Raw genomic sequence first — 24,898 nt, 5'->3', positions numbered from 1 at the left:
CTCGAACGAGTGAATTACGTTTTGCAAATTCCTCGTAGAAGCTGATGGTATCTGACAGGCACCAGAATATTTGAACAGATCAGGCCAATTAAAATAAATAAATCACATTTACTGTGCGGCGTCTCTTGCGACAAAAGATTAAATGTAACGTAGTTTTAAGATAGTTTTGTAAAGAATATAAGTGGGCTATTGGTTGTAGTTGCAAGAACAGGATGTAATACTATGTAACTTTTTATTCTAGGGCTGGATATCAATAAAAAAAAAATCAGATATCAATACCGATACATTTACTACGATACAGGATTGTGAAGGTCCCTTTTTTTAATATGAATTTTTTCAAATACCAATTTTATAAGATCAAATCTTATTAGTAACGATACCTATACTTCAATACTGCTTTCTAAACAATACTTTTTTTTATAAACAATTGTTTAAGATTAAATCTTGTCAGTATCGGTACTGATAACGATTCCTTGACTTCAATACCAGTTTCTGAATGATACTTTTTTTAATACCAATTATATAAGATCAAATCTTATTGTTATCGGTACTGATACCTTCACTTCGTTACCATTTCTGAATGATACTTTTTTCAATACCAATTATATAACATCAAATCTTATTGTTATCGGTACTGATACCTTCACTTCGTTACCATTTCTGAATGATACTTTTTTTAATACCAATTATATAAGATCAAATCTTATTGTTATCGGTACTGATACCTTCCCCCTCGATACCAGTTTCTGAATGATTATTTTTTAATTAACAATTGTATAAGATTAAATCTTGTCAGTATCGGTACTGATACCAATACCATGACTTCAATACCAGTTTCTGAATGATACTATTTTCAATACCAATTATATATAGATCAAATGTTATGGGTATCAGTACTGATACCTTCACTTCGTTACCATTTCTGAATGATACTTTTTTCAATACCAATTATATATAGATCAAATCTTATGGGTATCGGTACTGATACCTTCCCCCTCGATACCAGTTTCTGAATGATTATTTTTTAATTAACAATTGTATAAGATTAAATCTTGTCAGTATCGGTACTGATACCAATACCATGACTTCAATACCAGTTTCTGAATGATACTATTTTCAATACCAATTATATATAGATCAAATGTTATGGGTATCGGTACTGATACCTTCACTTCGTTACCATTTCTGAATGATACTTTTTTCAATACCAATTTTACAAGATCAAATCTTATTAGTACGGATACTTTCACTTCTTATCGGTTTCTGAATGATACTTTTTTTTCATTAATAATTGGATAAGATTAAATCTCATCAGCATCAGTACTGATAACGATACCATGACTTCAATACCAGTTTATAAACAATCATTCTTTCAATACCAATTGTAAAAGATCAAATCTTGTTGATTTGATACCATTTCTGAATGATACTTTTTTTTCAATAACAATTTCATAAGATCACATCATATCGGTATCAGTACCGATACTTTTGCTTCGTACCTGTTTCTAAACAATGGTTTTTTCAATAATAATTTTATAAGATCAAATCTTATTGGTATCGATACTTTCACTTCAATACCAGTTTCTGAATGATACTTTTTTCATTAACAACTGCTTCTTATTAGTATCAGTACCGATACTAATACCATGACTTCAATACCAGTTTCTGAACGATACTTTTTCCGATGCCCATTTATAATATAAATTCTAACTAAACGAAAACTACACATGGTACCTCTCACAACAAAAATCCACTTCAAATATTCATCAGCGTCATGCTGTTCTAGGTAATTGTTTTTGAAAAGAAATTAAGTCTTTACCTCTAAACTCGTTTTCTAGTTTCATATTCATGGCATTTATTAAGCGTTTGATGCATTCTGACTATTTTAGAAAACACGTTTATCGTGATTATAATCCTTAGATGAGTATTATTAATATTGTAGTAGCTAGGCTATTAAAGCCCATAATAGTGACATTAATTTTAAACATTAAAACTCTTTTAGGAATATCTACCAGTGAAACCGCCCGGTCATCCATTTGTCACTCAGGGTAGAGCCTTTTAAATTATCTGCTGTTATTTAAACTATATTCTTTATCCGGTAACGATGACTACCAAACCATTAGGAATTATCTTAATATAGCGAGTCTTTTAATGTGGTAGTACTGTGTCCATCACTTCCTTTGTATTTACAGACTTGAAGGATTGGTCACTGTGTCTCGTGAAGACAAATTCAATCAAATTCTTTCCTTATATATGGTCATAAGATGTAGGTAGAGACCGAAAGGACTGGATTTCGGCCAAAATTAGTTTCTCCGAAAGAGTGTCTCGATATCTGATCAGGACGCCTCCTGTCAACGTGTTCAGGGTATGTTCCTACTAGTACTAGACCACGAGGGAAACCCTTTGAAGACTTTGTCTTACACCTGGCTTAGGAACACCTCGGGGTCCCGTGGGGAGAGAGGGATGAAAAGACCAGAGAGAGGGAAGTCTGGGTTTCCTCGAGGAAGTCTATCGCTCCTGATAAGTGTTGGAAGATGATGTCCTGCTCGGGTTCTTATCTCACTAAAGGCGACGAGAACTGAGAGTCTATTATGTTTCATTAAAGTTCTCATGGTTGAATCTGGTGTTCCCGACAACAATGAGGGAAGCGTGGAAGTACTTTTCAGTGGTTGGCAGCAGAAGAAGATGGCAGAAGAAAAAGTGGAAGGATTATCAAAAACTGGAGCAGAATCAGTTCTTTCTCTTCTCTTCAAGCCCCTGCTGTCCAAAAATTGCTCAAAGTTATCATGGGATAAGTTGTCGGAGTCCAATAGACGCCCGTGACTCACGTCCGCCTATTTGAGCAGAAACTTACAGTAATTCCCCCCCCCGAGGAGACGCGAGATCGATGGCATCTCCGAGATGTTTCATCTGGAGGAGTCGAGGAAGATCCTGCGGAGGGTCCGTGATTCAGAGACTCGTCAACAGCGTCTTAGTTCACCGACGAAAGATCACGGATGAGCTGCTTCACCTAATTTAGTGTTTTTAATCTTATCACAGTTCCTCGCACCATCTATCATCATCTAGAGAAATGTGTCGACGTCGTGGTCGGATGTTTTAACGGTCAATGACTAACCTCTCTCTAGGTCAACACAACGAAACTAGTACCTTTAAAGGGCGCTTTTTATTGTGTAGTACAGACACGAGGCTTCTACCTCAAGAGTGACGTTAGAAGTGCATCTCCTGACGCACTGGGTACTATTGTAGAGATAAATATGACATAACGGGTGCATTAAGAGATAATATCGTGGTCTTTAAAGACGAAAATAGTTTCTTAGAAATCAATATTTGAGTTAATTAACAGGAATTATTTATTTTGATTTGTGTCTGCAGTGAAAACTAAAAGTCTTTTTTTGTGTGTTTCTTTATGCTTCCAATAGTATTTTAACCCTGGTGTTGTCTCAGGGTCAAGGTGAAACATTTGTTTTTCGGGCCCTCCGGGTCACTTTGACCCTGACATAACACAAGGGTAAAAAGATAATAACACAATTGCAACTGTGCCAACAAAAGGGAGGAAACACAATATTTATAAAAAGGGAGGATAAGTATTCAAAGAATTTATGCAATTTAATTGGAGAACTTTTAACCATAAATGACTAGAACGAGTCAAAGTCAACGTCCAGCAAATCCACGTTCCCTTGAAAACGTTCCCCGTTACGTAACCGACCGGAAAGAAAAGCACAAAACATTTACACCGAGTGAATGTCAAAGAGATACCATTAGTCGGTTCGATGGACCGTGAATCTCTCCGCAAATAAAATGTATACTTTAGTAATTTAAGGGTCAAAGAAAAGTTAGTTTAGTGTAGAGGAATGTGTGTTTTTTTAACGTACTTAAGATTCTTCGATTCATTTTTCAAGTTGTAACTCAGAACGGAAGTCTTTAGATACAATCAAATCCTAATACTTGAAAATATACTTGTGTAAGTAATGCAATACATTCAAATACTATTTTTTGGTAAAGTCCTTATTTAAAAATACTTCCACTTATATTAAGGATACTTGTTCGTCCCACGGTGGATCACATCCCAATTTTGGAATTCCCTAATATGTATTGTATATTGTAATATATTGTTGTACATCCCAAATAGTGTGTTTACATGCACACAACATCCATTTTTGTGTGTGTGTGTGTAGCAAGTGTGTTATTAACGCTCACTATTCCTGAAGTTGCAGATCCCAGCGTGACACCATTAACTTTCCTCCCCATGGATTATATTTGGAAAAACAAGTGATTCCACCGACGCTGTGTATTATCTACGAGGCTCGGAGTAACTTCACTGCGGTCGATGTGTCGAAGGAGAAGAAGAAGATTCCACGTCGGGAAACACTCACCCGGATTCTCTGGACCTGTCAATGATGAAACGATGAAGCTCCCTCACATCTGTGGCTCCAGATGTGACTGAAGACTGATCCTCCAGGAGCCGATCCGACCCTAAAAGAGACGTTGGAATAGAAAAAAGGTTCGAGTCTCAAGTCACGGAGCCAAGTGGTGGTGAGAGGTTTCATGCATGATGGGATCCGGAATCTTCAGGAAAAGAGAAGAAGAAGAAAAAAAAGAAAAGAAGAAAAAAAAAAAAAACCTTCTCCACTCCAGCTCACTCCATCACCAGCAGATCCTTCTCTCTCTCTCTCCTCCTCCTTCCTCCTCTTCTTCTTCTTCTCCTGCTGACTGCCCTCCAACTAGATGGCGATCCGAGAAGCGAGATGTGATCCCAGTGATGCGGGTTCTGAGGACCAGCCTTGGCATCTTAGTTGCTCAAGGGCACCCGGGCAGCGCCGCTGGAACCATCCAGCCGCATTTAACTTTTGCGCTCGTGTCACTCCACGGGAAAACGAGTTCTGGCTGGTTTAGAAAAAACAACAAAAATAAATAAATAAATAAATTAAAAATAAAGGTTAAAAATCATTTTTAAAAAAACCTCGCAGACGAGCGGGGTTTAGAAGGTGTTGAGCAGATCAGAACAAACGTCTCATCCTTCATCCAGTTGTACTTTCAACACGCGTTTCATCCTCACGCACGTCAACAAGAAGAAAAGATCCAGAGATATGTCCAGGGTTGATGGTTCGACTCCTGATTCTCGCCGAGCAGCGGCGTGTGGAGGAGGAAAGGTGCTCGATGAGCGCTCGCGTCCGTCCCAAGAGGGCGGAGATAGTGTCGCTGATAGACGGGAAGCCCCGCCCCCCTCCTTCTGCGATGGAACAAGTTTGTGTTAAAAATAAATATTAAAAATCTCAGGATGATGACTTAGTGTCTAAAGAGCATCGCTGATGGAAATAAGCTTAAATAACTATGGAGACAAAACTTTTATTTATATCTCGTTTTTTTTAAATGTTTTTTTTGTGTGGTTTTACTGTTAATTGTGTATTTTTGTTTCTATAATTTCTGTTGTATTGGTAATTATTGTCGGAAATGTGTTTCTATTTTTTTTTTTAAATAATAAAAAAGAAAGAAATTTTTAAAAGGTATTTTCTCTGAAGTAACGTTAGTCTGTGACTCTCGACATCCAGACCCTCGTTTCAGTCAAGTTTACTCGAAAAATAAAATAAAAGTAAACTAGTGAAAATGAAACTCTTTATGAATCCATGTTGTTGCAGAAAAACAAAAGAGTCTAGAGTTTACACTTATTTTTCTTTTTGCTGGTAATGAAATATGTCATTTATTTTACTGTTTTTATCTGAAGGTCTTAATCGTAAAAGTTTCTCTTTTATCATATATTTTTTTTGTTTGTCTTTTTTGTTTTTGGGGCGTTAATGTTGAGCTCAACAGATGCGATGTAACTCCCCCCCAAAAATGTTGAGGTGAAATTGTCAAAATACATTAACAATAGTTATAACAGTTTAGATCCTTTTATATATAACTTTTATTTCATCTAAAGAGCCCATTAAACAGAGCGGACTGACAAATAAAATATAATAATAGAGTTATTGTGGAGAGAACTTATTCATAAATGGTGAGAAAATAACCCAATAATAAAGTAACAATATCTTGATGATGTTTAATAAAAGGTTAAAGGACAAGAATCAAACTATTGAGCAAGAACACGACATGACAGAAGACAAAGTCACGAATAAAAGCAGCTGCTATGAGTTTTCATTTGCGTCTGAGAGGTTTCTCAACACAACTGAGGACTGAGAGTATTTATTAAGAGTATTTATCTCCTGCTTGAAGAAAGGTTTTCCACTCTGGCTGAGGCACCTCAGAACATCCAGCTTGAAAATACTTTCCATACAACTCTTGTTTAATTAAATTTTTTAATAATAAAACATCTATTGTTTTATAATCTATATAAAATGTTTGTAAATAACTTTGCACAATTTCAATTGAATTTAAAAAGCTATGAATTAAAAAATATTGCATTTAGAAAATGTATATTTGGGTTAATATTGTGTTATATAGAAAACATAATATATGGTCATCCCACCTTTTTACATACTACACAACATGTTGGTTGTGAAAAAAAATAAGTTTTTTTTCCCACAGGAAACAGGTGACATCACCTTAACCCTTGCAGGAGCCAAGGTCTTAGGCAAGCAAGTTCCAAATCAATTTGATTTTACAAATTTGCTCTTTTGGTTTGAAGGTCAATGGTCTGTCGAGTCTGACTTTTTAACCCTGTAACACAAAATACATCAATTGATCTGAGTTGTTTTTTTATTTTCCAGCTTTAATTTAAAGTGAAGGGATTTTTGAATTGAATAATAGAGCAACAGTGCTAGCTTAGCTAGCCAACACTAATGCCGTGTCTCAAATCACATACTTCTCTTAGTATACTAGAAGTTAGTATGCATCAGGATAGTGTACGTACTAACTAGTAACTAATTCTCCACAGATAGTATGTCTCGAATCAAACTCTGCTGCTACACACTAACAGGAAATGACGCGTCAGCTTCTTCTTCTACTTCTATTTAACGATGTTTCAACCAGCTGTTTGAATGCTATCGCCACCTGCTGGCAGCACGTTTTGCAAGTTTGGAAATAAGAAAGAAATAAAGAAAAAATATGAGAATCAAAATATTCGCGAGATATTTAAGCTGGTATCAGCACCAAAGACGTGTCATCCTTCTACTGCTGCGGAAAATACACCTGTAAGTATATGAATATATATGCATATATATATGACGTCACTAAGATGGAGCTGTTTAGGGTAGATAGTGTCCATCGATCCATACTCAGTTTTGTGGGTGTTTTAGTGACAATTTAGTGTGCATGGCACAAGTTTAGCTAGCCAACAGTACTATCTTAGCTAGCCAACAGTTCTAGCTTAGCTAGCCAACTGTACTAGCTTAGGTAGACAACAGTGCTAGTTTAGCTAGCCAACAGTACTAGCTTAGATAACCAACAGTGCTAGATTAGCTAGCCAACAGTACTAGCTTAGCTAGTCAACAGTTCTAGCTTAGCTAGCCAACAGTACTAGCTTAGGTAGCCAACAGTGCTAGCTTAGCTAGTCAACAGTTCTAGCTTAGCTAGCCAACAGTGCTAGCTTGGCTAGCCAATAGAGCTAGCACAGCTAGCCAAAAGTGCTAGCTTAGGTAGCCAACAGTGCTAGCTTAATACACACAGAAAACAGTTTCTATATATTTTCTTAAATTGTTAACAAATGTCTACATTGATGCAAAATTGAGTTTTTTTCTTGACAAGGCTCCAATGAAAACATTTTTTTAAATGTAGATGTTGCATGATTGCAGTACATCTGTAACACACATCTCTGAAAGTAACATGTATAAATGTACAGAAATACTTCTGTCAGAAACATTATCATCAGCTGCTAAATGTATTCTAGCATCATCCAGATATTCCATAAGATAATGACTCGAGGCCTTTTAATAGCTGATGTGTTTTATTCTCATCGCCCTGAAAATGTGTCATTACCGCTGCGGAAGTGAGGGGGCGCCGACTATTGTTCTGCTTCAAAGAACGCTATTTTTAATATCTACCTTGTAAACACATTATATAAACAAGTGGTGCCGATTGATGGTTCCTGTCGCGGATCAAACCCCTCGACACCATCATGTTGGTCCATGATAGTCGTGTGCAGAAGATCTTCGTGAGGAACCTCCTGGTAGATCTGGACCAGGAGGCGGTGAGTCATGTTGAGGTCATACTTAAGTGCAGTTTAATGATGGTGAGTCACTTTTCCTCAGTTCCACTATCCTGGAGTCTGTGTTGGGGAGAAAAAGAGCTGAGCTAAAGGCAGAGCTCTTGTTTTGATTGAGGTTGATTCACGTTCAAACCTTTGGTCGTAAGATCAAGAGAACGAGGTCCTGGATACTTGGTCTTCAGAGAGAAGAAATTTTAAACTATACTCAAACAATTTTCAACTATAATCAAACAATTTTCAACTGTAATCAAACAATTTTCAACTATAATCAAACAATTTTCAACTATAATCAAACAATTTTCAACTGTAATCAAACAATTTTCAACTATAATCAAACAATTTTCAACTATAATCTAACAATTTTCAACTATAATCAAACTATTTTCAACTATAATCAAACAATTTTCAACTATAATCAAACAATTTTCAACTGTAATCAATCAAACAATTTTCAACTATAATCAAACAATTTTCAACTATAATCAAACCATTTTCAACTGTAATCAAACAATTTTCAACTATAATCAAACAATTTTCAACTGTAATCAAACCATTTTCAACTAAAATCAAACAATTTTCAACTATAATCAAACAATTTTCAACTATAATCAAACCATTTTCAACTAAAATCAAACAATTTTCAACTATAATCAAACCATTTTCAACTAAAATCAAACAATTTTCAACTATAATCAAACAATTTTCAACTATAATCAAACAATTTTCAACTGTAATCAAACAATTTTCAACTATAATCAAACAATTTTCAACTGTAATCAAACCATTTTCAACTAAAATCAAACAATTTTCAACTATAATCAAACAATTTTCAACTGTAATCAAACAATTTTCAACTATAATCAAACAATTTTCAACTGTAATCAAACCATTTTCAACTAAAATCAAACAATTTTCAACTATAATCAAACCATTTTCAACTGTAATCAAACAATTTTCAACTATAATCAAACAATTTTCAACTGTAATCAAACAATTTTCAACTATAATCAAACAATTTCCAACTATAATCAAAGCATTTTCAACTAAAATCAAACAATTTTCAACTATAATCAAACCATTTTCAACTAAAATCAAACAATTTTCAACTGTAATCAAACAATTTTCAACTATAATCAAATAATTTTCAACTGTAATCAAACAATTTTCAACTATAATCAAACAATTTTCAACTATAATCAAACAATTTTCAACTATAATCAAACCATTTTCAACTAAAATCAAACAATTTTCAACTATAATCAAACAATTTTCAACTGTAATCAAACAATTTTCAACTAAAATCAAACCATTTTCAACTATAATCAAACCATTTTCAACTAAAATCAAACAATTTTCAACTATAATCAAACAATTTTCAACTGTAATCAAACAATTTTCAACTAAAATCAAACCATTTTCAACTATAATTAAACCATTTTCAACTATAATCAAACCATTTTCAACTAAAATCAAACAATTATCAACTTTAATCAAACAATTTTAAACTATAATCAAACAATTATCAACTATAATCAAACAATTTTCAACTATAATCAAACCATTTTCAACTAAAATCAAACCATTTTCAACTAAAATCCAACCATTTTCAACTATAATCAAACAATTTCCAACTATAATCAAACAATTTCCAACTATAATCAAACAATTTTCAACTAAAATCAAACCATTTTCAACTATAATCAAACAATTTTCAACTATAATCAAACAATTTTCAACTAAAATCAAACCATTTTCAACTATAATCAAACAATTTTCAACTAAAATCAAACCATTTTCAACTATAATCAAACATTTTTCAACTATAATCAAACAATTTTCAACTAGAATCAAACAATTTTCAACTAGAATCAAACAATTTCCAACAGTAATCAAATAATGACTTTACTTGCTTCATCATTAATATGTTTCCTCCTCTTTCGTTCGTTCTATCATTTAAATGCAGATTAAAACCGTGCAGATGAAACCTTCCAGTGCCTTCATGTTTCTCACATATATACCACTTTAATCTGAATCCACATCATTTCACTTATTTACTGATATTTTCCTACCTTCACGTCCACTTTGATGCGTCACTTTTCTTCTTCTTCTTCTTCAGAATCTCCAGAGACATCATATCCACAGAACCGTCTTCTCTCACGTGTCATCCCTCTGTTCTCCTGTCATGCACCGACACACACCTTCTCCTGTAGCCATTAGTTTAATGAGTGGCTGCCAGCCATGAATCTCTTCCTGTCAATGTCATTACCTCCACAAGTTCTGATCTAAAGACGTTGATCGACTCATCGCTATTTTTAACGATCATTATTTTACCGTTTTCTTATTATTATATTGATTTATTATTGTTTTTTTATACATTTACTGTATTCTTAGGAATGTTCAAGTCACGCCCCTCGATGTCGGAGTTAAATAATCCAAGATGGCTGCTCTGTGGGTGTCGACAGTGACTTGAGCTCCTGTCATATTGTTTAGATTCTAACTCTTTTTTACTTAAACAAAGAATAGAAATCAGATCTGGTTTAAAGTCACACTTTTTTACTTGGAGAGGAGAAAGAGAGTAGAACAGAGTTTACATGTGTGTCCATCTTCTTTCTGAAGCACAGAGCTGTTAGTTCGCTGTTATATCTTTGTTGCAGTTTCACAATTTGCTAATAATCTTACTCCAAAGGTTCCTAGCACATGAGTTATTACCGCTGGAGTACAATATAGATGCTAATATAGGTCTGCACGATACTGGAAATAAGTACGAAACTCGATATTGGCGTCTTGAATTGTGATATTGACATTATGCGATACTTTTTTAATTAACCTAAAAATGTAGCCATAAGCAGGAACGAGTACTGTAGTGGAGGTCCAGGGGTTTAAGAAAACAATGCGATATTTCCCTTTCATTTATTTCCGCGCTTCAGCCGACGATCGTAGAAAAATATCTCTTATAACGCTCAGTCTTGCGGGACTTGCATCATGTTTCCCGCCAAACTGAGTGACATCAGAGAGGAGCCGCCGGCGCGTCGTGATATCACCAAATCAATAATAAATCCAGCTCCTTGTACACACACACATAACACTTTATAAATGACGCTAACAACTTAGCTCGTTAGCATACGGTGAAGACGGACAGGTTTGTTTGGAAGTTCACGATCTTATAAGAAAACAACTGAGACGAGATGAAAAGTTCTTACAATATGTTGCTTTAACAAAGGAGGTTGAAAGAGACGAGTGACTGGATCACTAGTGTTTGACTAGATCATAAGTTAGTATTACTTCTCTCGCCATAGCAACCGAGCCTAACAAGCTGCGCCGTACAGTTCACAGACAGACGGAGACGTAAACAACAACAAGACATACAAGAAGTACAAATTGACAACTTTACAGAACGTGACACTGATTGGTCGATGAAATGCTTGATTTATACAATAAAAAAATCATAAATTATCGCACGTTTTCCATATGCATATCGCATGTGCCAATATCGCGATATTTTTCCGATATATCGTGCAGCCCTACGGTAGAACACCACTAAAAAGCACAACACGTTTTTTCAGTCTCTATCGACGGGCACTAAGATCGTCGCCATTTTCCAAAATACTTATTTTAAACAGCGATACATCGAAACACTTTAAAAGATATTTTCATAGACCTGAAATTAAACGTCACGCAACAATTTTCTTTGTCCATCCGAGGTTGGAAACAAACAACTCTGGAATCAAACCTAAACACAGTTTTTTGCTTGGTACTTTTTAGGTGGTTTTTGAACTTTTCTGTTAAACACAATTCATTTGCGGAAGAAATGAGGAAACATTATCTGCAAAAAAACAGCTTCTCTCCTCGGGTCACCAATCCTCGCTCAAAAGCTCCCCCCCGGAGACAATAAAGGAATTTCTTTCTCCGGCTTTTAAAGAAGAAAGAGCTGGTTGGGATTCAGGAGAACAGAAGGTAAAGAGACGAGTGATTCTGACGAGTGACGTCGCAGTCGTCGGTCCAAACTGAACTTTGGCGTCTGTCCCGTCTCGGGAGAAGAGAGCCTGGAAATGACACTTCCTTCAGTCTCAACCCTTCACTCAGTCACCTACGAACAGACTCGCACTCGCATCTCCATGGAAACTGATAAAGAGTAGTCGGCCGGCGAGGGAAGAAATCGGTCGTGAATTCACAAGGACTCGGCGCTTCGGGGAAAGATCCGAATGAAATATTCATCTTTCATTTTGGCTTCGTTTAAAATGTGTCAAATAAACGCTCAAATGAGGATCGTCGTGATGATATTTTACAAGAAAATGATTCATGTTTCTGTTTTTGAACATTTTAGTGGGAAGTTTATTGAGATGAAACCGTTTTTTATCCTTTGAAATAAACTTTTTAATTTTGTTCATTTTGAAGAGCAGATTAAACTACAATGACAGAACCACAAGTCAAGGAATTAAAATAATTATCTTTAGAGAAATAAAAGACTTATAGTCGAGAGCAGACGTTCCTTAATTACATTTAATTAATTAGATTTAAGGTACATGTACAGTGACCTTGAGTGTCAAGAAATACACCTTCCAATAAAATGTATTAATGTTATTAATACTATATAAGACGAAAGTGATCAAGTGTATTTTCATTTAGCTTAAACACGTGTTGTTGTTGGCGTTTAAAAAGGAAAATTAAAAACTAAAATGGACCAAAAACAATGTGAAAAGAGGGGAAATAAGTAGGTAATAGTTACTTGTAAAGCACCTTTCTAGACCGGGGTCACAAAGCGCTTAAACGATCAAAAGCAATACACAGTTAAAAATACATAAAGTTAAAAAAAAAACTCTAAACGGTGAAGACAACATGCCAAAAACACAGAATTCCCAGAAAATTAGCAAAAAGCCTACACAAATAAAAAGGTCTTAAAATGTTTCTTAAAGGTGTCAGTAGAATCCATTAAATGACTATGACCAGCACTAAAAGTAAGAACCAATGCAGATTTTTAATGATTGGGGAAATGTGAGTTCTCCTACTAGAGCGACCCAAGAATTCTCGCTGCACAGAGTATATTCAAGTGGTTTATGAGTCTTATAATTGCAAAATTATCAAAATGATCCTGATATAATATGTATTAAATATAGTACGAATTACATTTTGACATTTGCTTTTGCATGGGGGTCTTCTGCCCCCCCCTGGTGCCCCCTTACAATTAACAAAATGTGCTGAAATCATCTCTATATCTTATAAATATCATGTAAATTTAATCAAAAATGAACATTTGTGGATTTTCACGGGGATCTTCTGTTTCCTGTTTTCCCTTGACCTGATGGAGTTGACCTTTGACCCCCCGCCACCCCCTCAAACCTTCACTGAGAGGTCATGATTAGTAAAGGACACACAAAACATTCATTCATACGGATGTAAATTGGACGATCCGCTAATTCAATCAGAGCGTCTGCCGCTGAAGTGAAGTATTCGGGTGAAAGTGGTGCGGATGCTGCAGATATCAGAGCCTCGCAGCGAGGGGAGAGGACAAGGGAACGAGTGGAGAGCACAGAACACCACCTACACTCGTCGCCATGGCAACTACCACACTAGAACCAGCGATAATGCAGTTCCTTCTTCTCCTGTTCCCGTCCATCGCTGGAACCCTATGTACTGCAGCACATGTGGGAGACGCAACCCTTCGCCGTTCTCTTCCCTCCACAGATCATCGATTAGACGTCGAAGCGGCGTTTGAACCGGAGACGCTCCTCGTCATCCTGGCTTTGAGGGATAACTTATTTTTAAATCGATGCTTTTTGTTTCCCGTCAATACGTGTGGGCAGCCCTCGCTCGCTCCGACGTGTTAGATTCATTAAATTCCACCGGTGGCGAAGGAGAAATTGTAAAGAAGGAAGATACGAAGCGACAAGAAAATGAAGCCGTTTAATACGCTCTGAAAGAGAGACTGAACCCCAAAAAGAAAGATGATGCACAAAGAAGAGCGTGAAATAAAAAAACATATCTTAACCGAGATAAGTCAGATGTAAGTAAGACATGTTCACGCCTTAAACAAATGTACATGTAATTATTATAATTATATTAATATGTCAAAGAAAACAACAGCAACACTTTCCAAAGTTTGCTTTTTAAAGTCATAGTTCAGCCAAACTTCTCTTCACCCGCTTTCTACTCACCCTCATGTGGACAAAAGGGTTGGGATTATTAATCTGCTCCTTTTTTAGTGAGTTATAGACAAAAACATTTGTTCATTTTAATGTAGCGACTGGAGCTCAGATCGTCTTCATCCTCGTCCAAAAAGACACTGAAAAACATCCAAATAAGATGCAAAAGCACACATTGACGAAAGCTTTTAGAGCAAATTCCAAAAAGTAAATGATAATTACATCCGTTAAAAGGAGGGAGAACATGTGGTTGTTTATTTAACAATAATATTTATCAATACTACATATCATTGTTGATGAAAATCAACTGTAAAGGGAAAAAAACTAAACATTTTTTTGCCATCAATCAACGCCCACGCTGGATATTAGTAAAGTGTATTATGATGCAGGGACAACAATACGATATATCGTGATACTGTAGTAACAAGGATATATGTGTAGTATTGTCCAGTACTTGACTCTGGTGTTGTAGTATTTACAGACCACATGATTCTTGATGTAATCATAACTGCTTTCGTTTGTTTTTCAAACCGAAATATGTCCAAACATCAGCTTTAAAAACTGCTTGAGTCACTGTATCCTCTTGTCCTCAGTCATACCCAGAATATACAGACCACATGACTTTTGACAAAATGTCTACTGACTCCTTCAAGAAACATCTGTGTTTGATGATCTACTGACTCCTTCAAGAAACATCTGTGTTTGATGATCTACTGACTCCTTCAAGAAACATCTGTGTTTGATGATCTACTGACTCCTTCAAGAAACATCTGTGTTTGATGATCTACTGACTCCTTCAAGAAACATCTGTGTTTGATGATCTACTGACTCCTTCAAGAAACATCTGTGTTTGATGATCTACTGACTCCTTCAAGAAACATCTGTGTTTGATGATCTACTGACTCCTTCAAGAAACATGTGTGTTTGATGATCTACTGACTCCTTCAAGAAACATCTGTGTTTGATGATCTACTGACTCCTTCAAGAAACATCTGTGTTTGATGATCTACTGACTCCTTCAAGAAACATGTGTGTTTGATGATCTACTGACTCCTTCAAGAAACATCTGTGTTTGATGATCTACTGACTCCTTCAAGAAACATCTGTGTTTGATGATCTACTGACTCCTTCAAGAAACATCTGTGTTTGATGATCTACTGACTCCTTCAAGAAACATGTGTGTTTGATGATCTACTGACTCCTTTAAGAAACATCTTAAGACGTTTCTATTTGTTCAGGCTTTTCCTCGATTTTCTGGAACTCCTGTGTTGTTCTCAGTATTATCTTGATCTTTAAAGTATATACTTTTTTGAGTATTGTTTTGATTGTTAAAGCTCTTTGTGACCCTGGTCTGGAAAAGCGCTATATAAATAAATATTACTTACTTAGTTTGTTTTTCAAACCGAAATATGTCCAAACATCAGCTTTAAAAGCTGCTGGAGTCCACTGTATCCTCTTGTCCTCAGTCATACCCAGAATTTACAGACCACATGACTTTTGACAAAATCGTAACTGCTTTTGTTTGTTTTTCAAACCGAAATATGTCCAAACATCAGCTTTAAAAGCTGTTGGAGTCCACTGTATCCTCTCGTCCTCAGTCTGGATCTCGCAGGATTGTTCCTCTAGATGTGGACGACGCGACGACTGCTGTCATCTAGCAGCTGGAAGTTTCAATTGCAACACAAAAATGTACAAATAAAAATGACAAAAATAAAATGATACTTTAAAGGCTGAAGAAATGAGAATGGAATCATCAGTCGTGTTGTTGAGTATCGATATGGTATCGTGGAAAAAAATTGGTTACTTCTTTATAAGATTCTCAAATATTAGAGTCATCAGCTCTCGAGCATCACCACCGGACTTCAATATGAACCATTAAATAAAACAATCTCCTCTAGAATCAAACAGAATTTGTTCAAGAATAAATTCAAAAGTTGGACTTCCTTAAACGTGCAAAGAAAGAATCCAGACTTCGGTTAAAGACCTGCAGCTACTGAAGCATCACAGACTCTCTGCAATTATGTAAATCCGATGTGTGAACAGTTTGTGAATAAAACTAATATTTGATCTGTGGCTTTTAATGATTCATCCTGGAGCGTTTGTCTCGTCGCCGCTTTTATTTGCTCCGTCTCTCTGCGTTTACTCAGCGTCACGATGAAGTCGGTCCGTCAGTCTCAGCTCACGTCGTGATGAGTTCGGACGTCAGTCTTTTTAAAACATGGATCCGAGCGTCTATTGTTCCTCACGCTAGTCACAGTTTCAACCAATTAGTTGAACCAGTGATGAGCTTCATCTGCTGCAGAGATCGTTATTTGAGCTGAAGCTGCAATAAAAGGATGTGAATGTTCTCAATGTTTAGATAATTTAAGATTTGAGTTATGTTTTCTTGATATAGAATCAGTTCTTACTTTATTATATAAAGAAAAAAAGTGCAATATCAGAGTTGTGTGTTTAGACCAGTGGTGTCAAATGTCCTCAGATGCTAAACAGTAACTATTGCAGAGGCTCTGCAGCAAAACATTTATTTATTTTTAAATCAAATATTAAAGCCATTTTCTGGAGAGTATTTGTAAAAATTCACTTTAATCTTTAAGGGGCAATAAATACTCACAAAATCACCTAAAATTCCGACTAGATGATGTGTTTACGACATCTGACCCCTGAGGAAATACATTTAATTGCCCACTAGTGAGGAGCTGACAACGAAAAAAAGAAGAAATATAATAGGAAACAAAACAAAAAAAAGGATCAAATCAAGCTTATTATGCTATTAATATTATTTTAATGTAATTAAATGTACAATTATTAGTAATAAATATTTCAACATAGTGGGTTAAAAAAAAAACTAGTACTAATATCAAGCTGAATAAGCGATTAATTTAATTTTTTATTGTATTTTAATATACTTTTATTTATCTGTTTAAAATCTAAAATTTTCTATTTACAATTCACATGTATATATTCACTGCATTTGTTCGTGGTGTGGTGCAATTAAACTTCTGGCCTCTAGGTGGCAGCATTCATTACTTCCTACGCATCTAAAGGAAGAATGAAATCCCAGCGATGACTGAGGACGAGAGGATACAGTGACTCCAGCAGCTTTTAAAGCTGATGTTTGGACATATTTTGGTTTGAAAACAAATGAAAGCAGTTACGACTTCGTCAAGAGTCATGTGGTCTGTAAATACTACAACACCAGAGTCAAGTACTCGACAATACTACACATGTACCCTGGTTCCAACAGTAATACAATACATATCGTTGCCCCTGTATCTTGATATGTAAAGACAACTTATCATATCTAGCTGAATATGCGATTAATAAGATTTCTTTGATTGTATTGTAATATACTTTTATTTATTTGTTTAAATATAATATAAAAACATTTATTTATTTACTTTTATTATATTTTTAATATTCACTTAAATATTTAAGGGGCAATAATAACTCGGAAAAATGACAAAAACATGTTTTATAGAAAAAGAAGTCGTAAATATATATATATATATATATATATAATTAAATCTAGATAAATATGCTATAATTATTATTATATTTAATTTAAATAATATTATTTAATCAAAATCTCATATAAAAACACTTTTATTGGCAATTATTTTTAATATTCACTTAAATCTCTGAGGGGCAACAGATCCTCTCAGAAACGCGACGGTTTCCTCTCTCGGGGGAAATGAAAGGAAAGGTCAGAGACGACGAAACTTCCCATGCGATCAAACACTGGATCGTCTGGGCCGCTCGGAAACAAAATGATTAAAAACCCGACGGGAGTTCAGCGCGACCCCGGCGCTAAACGAGAAAATTAGTGAGTATCGGAGTGAGATGAATCATCTCCAGGGGACGGAGACGACGTTCAGGCTCACAGCAGGAGATCTCAACACACGGTTATTATCGAAATAGTCTCGGCGCTGGAGAGAGAATAGAAACGCTGGATTGATCCTCCAGGTGTCGAGAGTGACTCAACAGCACTTCAGCCGATGAGTCCGAGGCCGAGGATGCAGAGACACCGTCGACCGGGGATTCTTCTATACCGCGGAGGAGGTCGGAGGTCAGACAGTAGTAGACTCTGGGTGACGTTAAGGCGTCGAGATGGAGGATAAAAATAGACGGAATGATGAACACAGTGGAGGCTGACAGTGACGTGGCGTAGAAACCCCAGAGATGGAGACAGACCAGGGTGGAAGGAAGGTCTTCAACGCTGTCACGACACTAAACCTTTTCCAGACACGCTGAGGAAAATGTAGTTTATAAAAATGAGTAAACTCTCAGGGAAGGTTTAGAGGGGGGCAAGGGAAAGGGGGCCACAAGACCCCCATGAAAATTCACATGTGTTCAATTTAATGAGGAGGATTATCAGAATGTGCGACTCTGATGGTCCCGATGTCGAGCATCCACCTATACTGATAAAGTTATTTTTAAGAGAATATAAAGGAAATACAATTAAAATGTAAACTTTGAAAACCTGTGTAACAACATACTACAGAGTAAACATTTTGTGAGGAACATAAACTAACCCGTTGAAGTGTCAAGGTCAACACATAAATCCCAGAACGATAAAAAATGAACACTTTTGTATAATGAAGATTCACCTCTGTTGAACAATAATGTTCAAATAAAATTTCCTTATACAGTATACTGTGTGTATATCACAATATTCATCCAAATGACGTGTCGATCTTCAACAGCACTGTATCTAATATTTATTTCGGTCTTCAAATCATATTTAATATTTTTTATGATAGATCTTTTAAGACTTAAACTTCAATTAAGTGTGTTTAAAATAAAGTAATTCAATTTTCTATTTACAATTAACATGCAAATATTCACTGCAGTTTTTCGTTTTTGTCTTGCAATTAAACTTCCGGCCTCTAGGTGGCAGCAGTCATTACGTCCTACGCATCTACAGGAAGAATGAGATCCCGACGATGGCTGAGGACAAGAGGATACAGTGACTTCAGCAGCTTTTAAAGTTGATGTTTGGACATATTTTGGTTTGAAAACAAATTGAAGCAGTTACGACTTTGTCAAGAGTCATGTGGTCTGTAAATACTACAACACCAGAGTCAAGTACTGGACAATACTACACATATACCCGGGTTCCAACGGTATTACAATACATCGTATCGTTGCCCCGGTCTGCCACCGGACAGATTATTACCAAAACACATCCTATATATATATATATATATATATATATATATATATATATATATAAATAAATATTTATGTGAGGGTAGACTGTAGTTTTAAATATTCAACGAGGCGACACAACCACATCTAAATAGGTTTGACCATGTTTTAATTATTCATTTATATATATATATATATATATATATATAAATATTAAGGATAGAAGCACTTATTGTAAGGCTTCTCTGCTCCATTTGTTTTTTTAAACCTGGGCAACGCTTGTCATTTCAGAAAGTCTCAAGACGGAACATTGCAACAACAAGCGAAAAAGAACACAATAGAGAATATTGTGTTGCTGAAAGAAAAAGACTCCATTATATTGTCAAAGGAGAGAAGCGATGGCTCAGCAGAAAATATCATTCCATGATACTCTGAGATCTATTTTCTTACTGAAATAAATGAACTTTTGCACGATATTTCGAGTTTCACCTGTTTTTGTTTGACCAGTTTTTTTTATTTGCTTAAAAACTTTTAAGACAAGGATGTGAACGACACGCTGCATTGATCCCACACCTTTATGACAAAGAAGTGATGCTGTCAAATTCAAGGTCCAAAAGTGTCTTTTCTTTGTACAGAGAAATGAAACAATAGCTTTTGAAATACTTACCAAAACAATATTCAACTGACGTTTAAAGGTAAAAAAAAAAGGAGCTGCAGACCGACATATGACTTTGGTGTACGAGTTTGTTCCCAACAGTTTCACGAAGGTCTAGGCTGTGACCGCACCTTGCTTGACGGCAGTTTTCTGTCTCAGGCCTTTGGAAGATGACGGCGTCTGTCCGGCGGCACTTCCAGAAGTGTTGGGAAATCCATGTGCGGAGACGTATTTACGATAAGCCTCGCGGATGATGCGGAAGGCTCGCGCGTTCGCGTACGGTATGTCTGTGACCGGGTCTCTGTAAAGTGCTGGTTTGTGTGTGACCGGACAAACCTCCTGGACCGGAACCTGAGGGCTGAGCTGAGCTTCTGGAGAAAAGCCTGATTCGAAGGCGTCGTCGTCGCTGAAGGTGATGTACGTGCGCGAGCAGAGACTTCCTGTCGCCGGCTGAGGCGTCGCCGATGAGGTCGACGGAGGAACTTCCTGATCCAACCTGGAGTAGAAAAGTATCCATGTCACGTTTAAGAAATTAACATTAAAATATACAGTATATTAAGATAGTTTTGCACCTGGATTCCATAGTAAAATAACATTAGTTTGCTGGTAATTGACGTTTTAAAATACTCCTAAATTTTACTTGCATTAAAGTGATAGTTTACACAAAATATCTTCATGTCGTCTCAAGGGTTGTGATTATTTTCAGAGAATTCGGTTCCTTTTTAGAGATACAGGGAGTTTTTGTGCAGTAATGCATGACCGTATAAATACGAATTAAAATTCAATTCAACTCGACAGAAAACCAAAGTTGATAAATTAAAAACACTACAGCAATCATTGATTCAAGCATGACAGGCAGTCACTCATCAGAGAAGCAAGATTAACGTTCAATCTTTTTATTTTTTTAATTTAATGCTCAGAAATACAATGAAAATTGCAACAACAAAAAAATTGACGCAATAATATACTCAACAAAAACTTTATATATTATGATGTCTATAGAAAATAGGGCCGAAAAATTATTGAAAATAATCTAATTGCGATTATCTTCCTCAATATTGTGACTGCTATTAAATATGCAATTTTTTTTTCAATGTCCTCTTTTAAATGCATTTATTCTTAATGCAATTAAATAATTCACTTAACAGTGACAAAATGTATTTATTTGTGATTAAGATAAAGTTTTTAATGGATTTTAAGATAAAGGCAAATTGATCATACATTGAAAAAAACAGACAAAGGGTAATTTAGTTACATCAACATTCTCTTATGAACTCTTCATCGGCGAAGGATTTAAGCTGATAATGCATCTTCAATCGTGGTTTATGAGCTCTCAAATGAACGCTTACCCTTCAACGTCGACGTTCTCCTCTTTAAGAACAGAGTGCGAGACGATTGGCATCAGAACAGAATGGTATCGAACAGTTGGTCCTTCAAAACGTCGCTTCTTGTGGACTTGTTTCTTCTTGTCTGCTTCCAGGCGCTCGTAGTTCTCTACATCAACAAAAGAATTGGATTCAAAAATGTATTTTATTGCCCGTTTGAAATTAGAATAGTTAAGAAATCCTAGATGAATGTGTTAAGTATACTATTTTACTTACACATATCGAGTTGCTTCTAAACAATATTTGTATGTGTTTTATATATTATTTTCCTATTAAATCTACTATAGCTATTAACTCTGCTTTCTGGCAACTTTCAGAATTTGACTGATTTGTATAAAAACAATTAAACAAACATAAATGTGGTAAGATTGACTTATTAACAACGTTTTTTGGATGAAAAAACAAAAAGGTAAAAAAAATAATCAGTTCATGTTTTAAAGATTTAAATACCAAGTGATCGTATGTTGATCTCAGCGGTGATTTTGGCCTCTGCTAGCAGCTCATCTTGTGTGAGCGGTCTGTCTCGGTGAGCTCCTCGCCGCCGCCGCGGAGCGTCCTGTCGCTCTTGCAAGCGTAGATTCGTCTTACGAGTGTGTTCACTGGTGGACTGACGCACCGACTTCCTGGCTGAAAGAACATCGCAGGATTCACTTCGAGTCTTGCGTTCAAATATACAACACTGAGGATTATCTTCATTCATTTACATCTTATGAATCTTACACGATACATTCTTTTATTTAAATATAAACATGAATAAAACATATGTATAATAGTAACATGCTGTTCTTTTCATATATTCCAATCCTCATTTATTACTTACTTTCAGAAAAATCTTGAAACTCCTGTGGTACACGTCTCTTGAGTTCCACTTTACTCTTCACTGCTTTTTTCGTTTCTTCCGAAGGTTTTTTAGGTTTGGGTTTGGCCACTTTTATCGGTTCCTATGCAGGGAAGAAAGAAAAAATATCCATGTCACACGTATACAGGCTTAAAAAAAAAAAAAAGAGTATAAAGCAGGAGACAATATCTACAAGCAGCACAAACACAGATGACGAGTGCTGGCAGAGAACACTCAATAAATCCTTCAGCTGCTGCATCAAGATGACAGAAGGACTGTAACTCTGCAGGGAATATTCTTTAAAAAATACCACTCTTGTTTTATTAATTTATGCTTGTGTTACTATGTCCATTAAGTAAGAATCTGCCATTCTTGAACTGAATCCATTTATTTGTGTAGTTTCCCATTTGAGCAGCAGGTGGTGTCCGACAGATAGTTTAAACGTTGCAAGAAGCAAAGATCATTGTATCTCTAAAATAAACCATTTAGTTGATTTATATTCATTCGTCATCCCTCGTTTCTCTTAGTGTCAAATGTACTGTGTAGATTAAACATTTAATTTGCAATCATGTGCACTTTCTAGGGAAAAGTGTCAACTAAATCACATTAAGAGCCTCTCACATCATTAAATGCAATTAAAAAATCTCAAAGACTAATTTATGTAAAACACGTTGCTGCAGTTCAAGCAATTCAAAGACAATTATTAAGCAAACACTATGCGATTTCACACATGGAAATACGTACAAATGTGAGCGCTCAAGTTCAGCATCATGAGATGTTACCTTGTAGGCTTTTGTGACGACTCGACTTTTCCTACGAGGCGCGTCGTCCTCCTGGTCGCTGTCAGGTTCGTCGCCCTCGTCGATATCGAAATCACTGTCGACCTCGTCCTCCGTGTCGGAATGATCGCCGTGGTACTCGTCGTCCCCCGATTCCTGGAGGACAGCGAAGGTAGAAGATCAGTTTTCACACAAAAAAATGTCTAACTTTTTAACTATAAAAGCGTTTTGGCTCAAGTTTGGTTAGATCCTGAGCAGCAAACCAAGATCAACATTAGAAGCATCTACTTTGCCATAGTCTTGGAAATTTACAAACACTTCGGTGTGATTTCAAAGACCCAATTATTTGAAAAAAGTTTGAAAACATTGGACTGTTATTACACTCAATAGTAAGTAAGTAAGTCATTTTTATTTATATAGCGCTTTTCTAGACCAGGGTCACAAAGCGCTTAAACAATCAAAACGTAAAAAGTATATACTTTAAAGGGGAAGTTAAACGGATAACACAACACGAGTTCCAAAAAAACAAGGAAAAGCAAACAAAAACAAATTAAAACGTCTTAAGATGTTTCTTAAAAGAGTCAGTAGACTCCATCAAGCACAGTAATGTTAACAACACATACATGGACAAAAACAGGAACTATTTAAAAGATACTTTACATTCCAAGACTAAATATTTAGCTATGAATGAAAATACATTTCGCAAGGAATATTACACACATCAAATACTTCCATTATTTTGACAGTTTGGTATCATGTCAAATGTAGTGTGCAACTTAAAAAAAAATACATCACCACCTCATAGGATATCACCTTAAATCTACATTCATTTTTTCGCTGATTAATACAATTTAAAATAAGGTTTATATCATAAAAATCTAGTTTCCGATCGCTAAAAAAAACGCAAAACAAAAGAGCCAGTTAGCTTTGTGGTCGCCCTGTGTTAGCCGCTAATGCTAACTGTTTATTTTCAGTCAGTTCACTTACGTCGTTGAATCCTCCATAAGTAGTTTTGTAGAAATCGTCTTCTTCCTCAGCGTCCAACAGTTTGGACATGCGGTTCCCCGCAGTTTTGCGAGGTTCCCTGTGCTCAGCCAGAGTCATGTTTGGACCTCCTTGCTGCACTTTGAATGAAAATATACTCGACAAACACCGCTGCGGTTGAAACACACGTGGTAGAGATGTGTCGGTTTGTATCACTGAACTACCTTTGTTACAATATTGAGTAGAGTTGAAATAATACGGTTTTTAAAAAGTACGCGTTATTTGAAGAGCATTGTTATTGTCGTTAGCATTAGCATAGCAACCGGCTACATGCAGTTAGCCGCCAAGTTGTTTAGCTTCCGGTTCCAGTCTCTTACATCCGGTGCTTGTTTGAAAATAATACTATTTTATTGTACAGTATTTTCTTTTTTTATTGTACAGTTAAAAAAGTGTTTTGTACTTATTTCCTAAACTTGCCCCCACATAAAAAAAAAACTATATAATCATAAATAATTCCAGGTTAAAATTAAAGGAATAATGTCCCCATGATTTTTGTTTTTCATTAAATAAATTAATGTAAAACTTTCATCACTTACCCTGTATTTCTGTGGGTACTCTGGTCCAAAAATTTGAAGATTTTTGTCTCTCGTTTCCTTGCCAGCAGTGGTGCTTTTCACAAAGTTCCAAACATATGAAAGGTGCCAAGAGTCTCTTTAACCTCTTATGAGATGAGGTTAGGTGAATTTAACCTCTAAATATAGTTTTTGTTTTTGTTTAAATTTTCAAACTTTTTTTAAAAATGTCATTTAATTATTTGTGTATTGAAAAG

At 35.7% G+C, this 24,898-nt stretch overlaps 2 protein-coding genes across 3 annotated transcripts in view; both read right to left on the bottom strand.

The window, feature by feature from the left end:
* The window catches only part of LOC148083209 (ras/Rap GTPase-activating protein SynGAP-like), a 65,276-nt gene extending 60,142 nt beyond the window's left edge, over window positions 1–5,134 (bottom strand). For both annotated transcript variants that reach the window (XM_087786339.1, XM_087786340.1), the window contains exon 1: window positions 4,374–5,134. The gene's annotated coding sequence lies outside the window, so the exon portion shown is untranslated. The remainder of the gene's footprint in view (window positions 1–4,373) is intronic.
* Window positions 5,135–19,927: 14,793 nt separating this feature from the next.
* On the bottom strand, window positions 19,928–24,400 carry vps72a (vacuolar protein sorting 72 homolog a). The gene is made up of 6 exons (XM_087786356.1): window positions 24,073–24,400; window positions 23,089–23,241; window positions 22,289–22,409; window positions 21,919–22,095; window positions 21,433–21,577; window positions 19,928–20,579 (listed from the first exon to the last, which is right to left on the bottom strand). Exons 1-6 carry the CDS (start codon window positions 24,187–24,189, stop codon window positions 20,198–20,200), a joined length of 1,095 nt encoding a protein of 364 aa, XP_087642482.1. The 5' UTR covers window positions 24,190–24,400; the 3' UTR covers window positions 19,928–20,197.
* Between the last annotated feature and the right edge of the window lie 498 nt (window positions 24,401–24,898).

Source organism: Callionymus lyra, chromosome 3 (assembly GCF_982586985.1).
Source record: "Callionymus lyra chromosome 3, fCalLyr1.hap1.1, whole genome shotgun sequence".
Classification (NCBI taxonomy): Eukaryota; Metazoa; Chordata; class Actinopteri; order Syngnathiformes; family Callionymidae; genus Callionymus; species Callionymus lyra.
Note: the sequence above shows the minus strand (reverse complement) of the source record. Positions and strands in the feature narration are given on the sequence as shown.

Bases quoted from the DNA above. Each gene is read 5' to 3' on its own strand.
- vps72a (XM_087786356.1), bottom strand. From the start codon at position 24,189: ATGACTCTGGCTGAGCACAGGGAACCTCGCAAAACTGCGGGGAACCGC. The intron at 22,096-22,288 runs GTAAGTAATAAA...ATGTTCTTTCAG, and splicing joins GTTTCAAGATTTTTCTGAAA to CCAGGAAGTCGGTGCGTCAG. The intron at 20,580-21,432 runs GTAAGCGTTCAT...TTTCTACTCCAG, and splicing joins GAGAACGTCGACGTTGAAGG to GTTGGATCAGGAAGTTCCTC.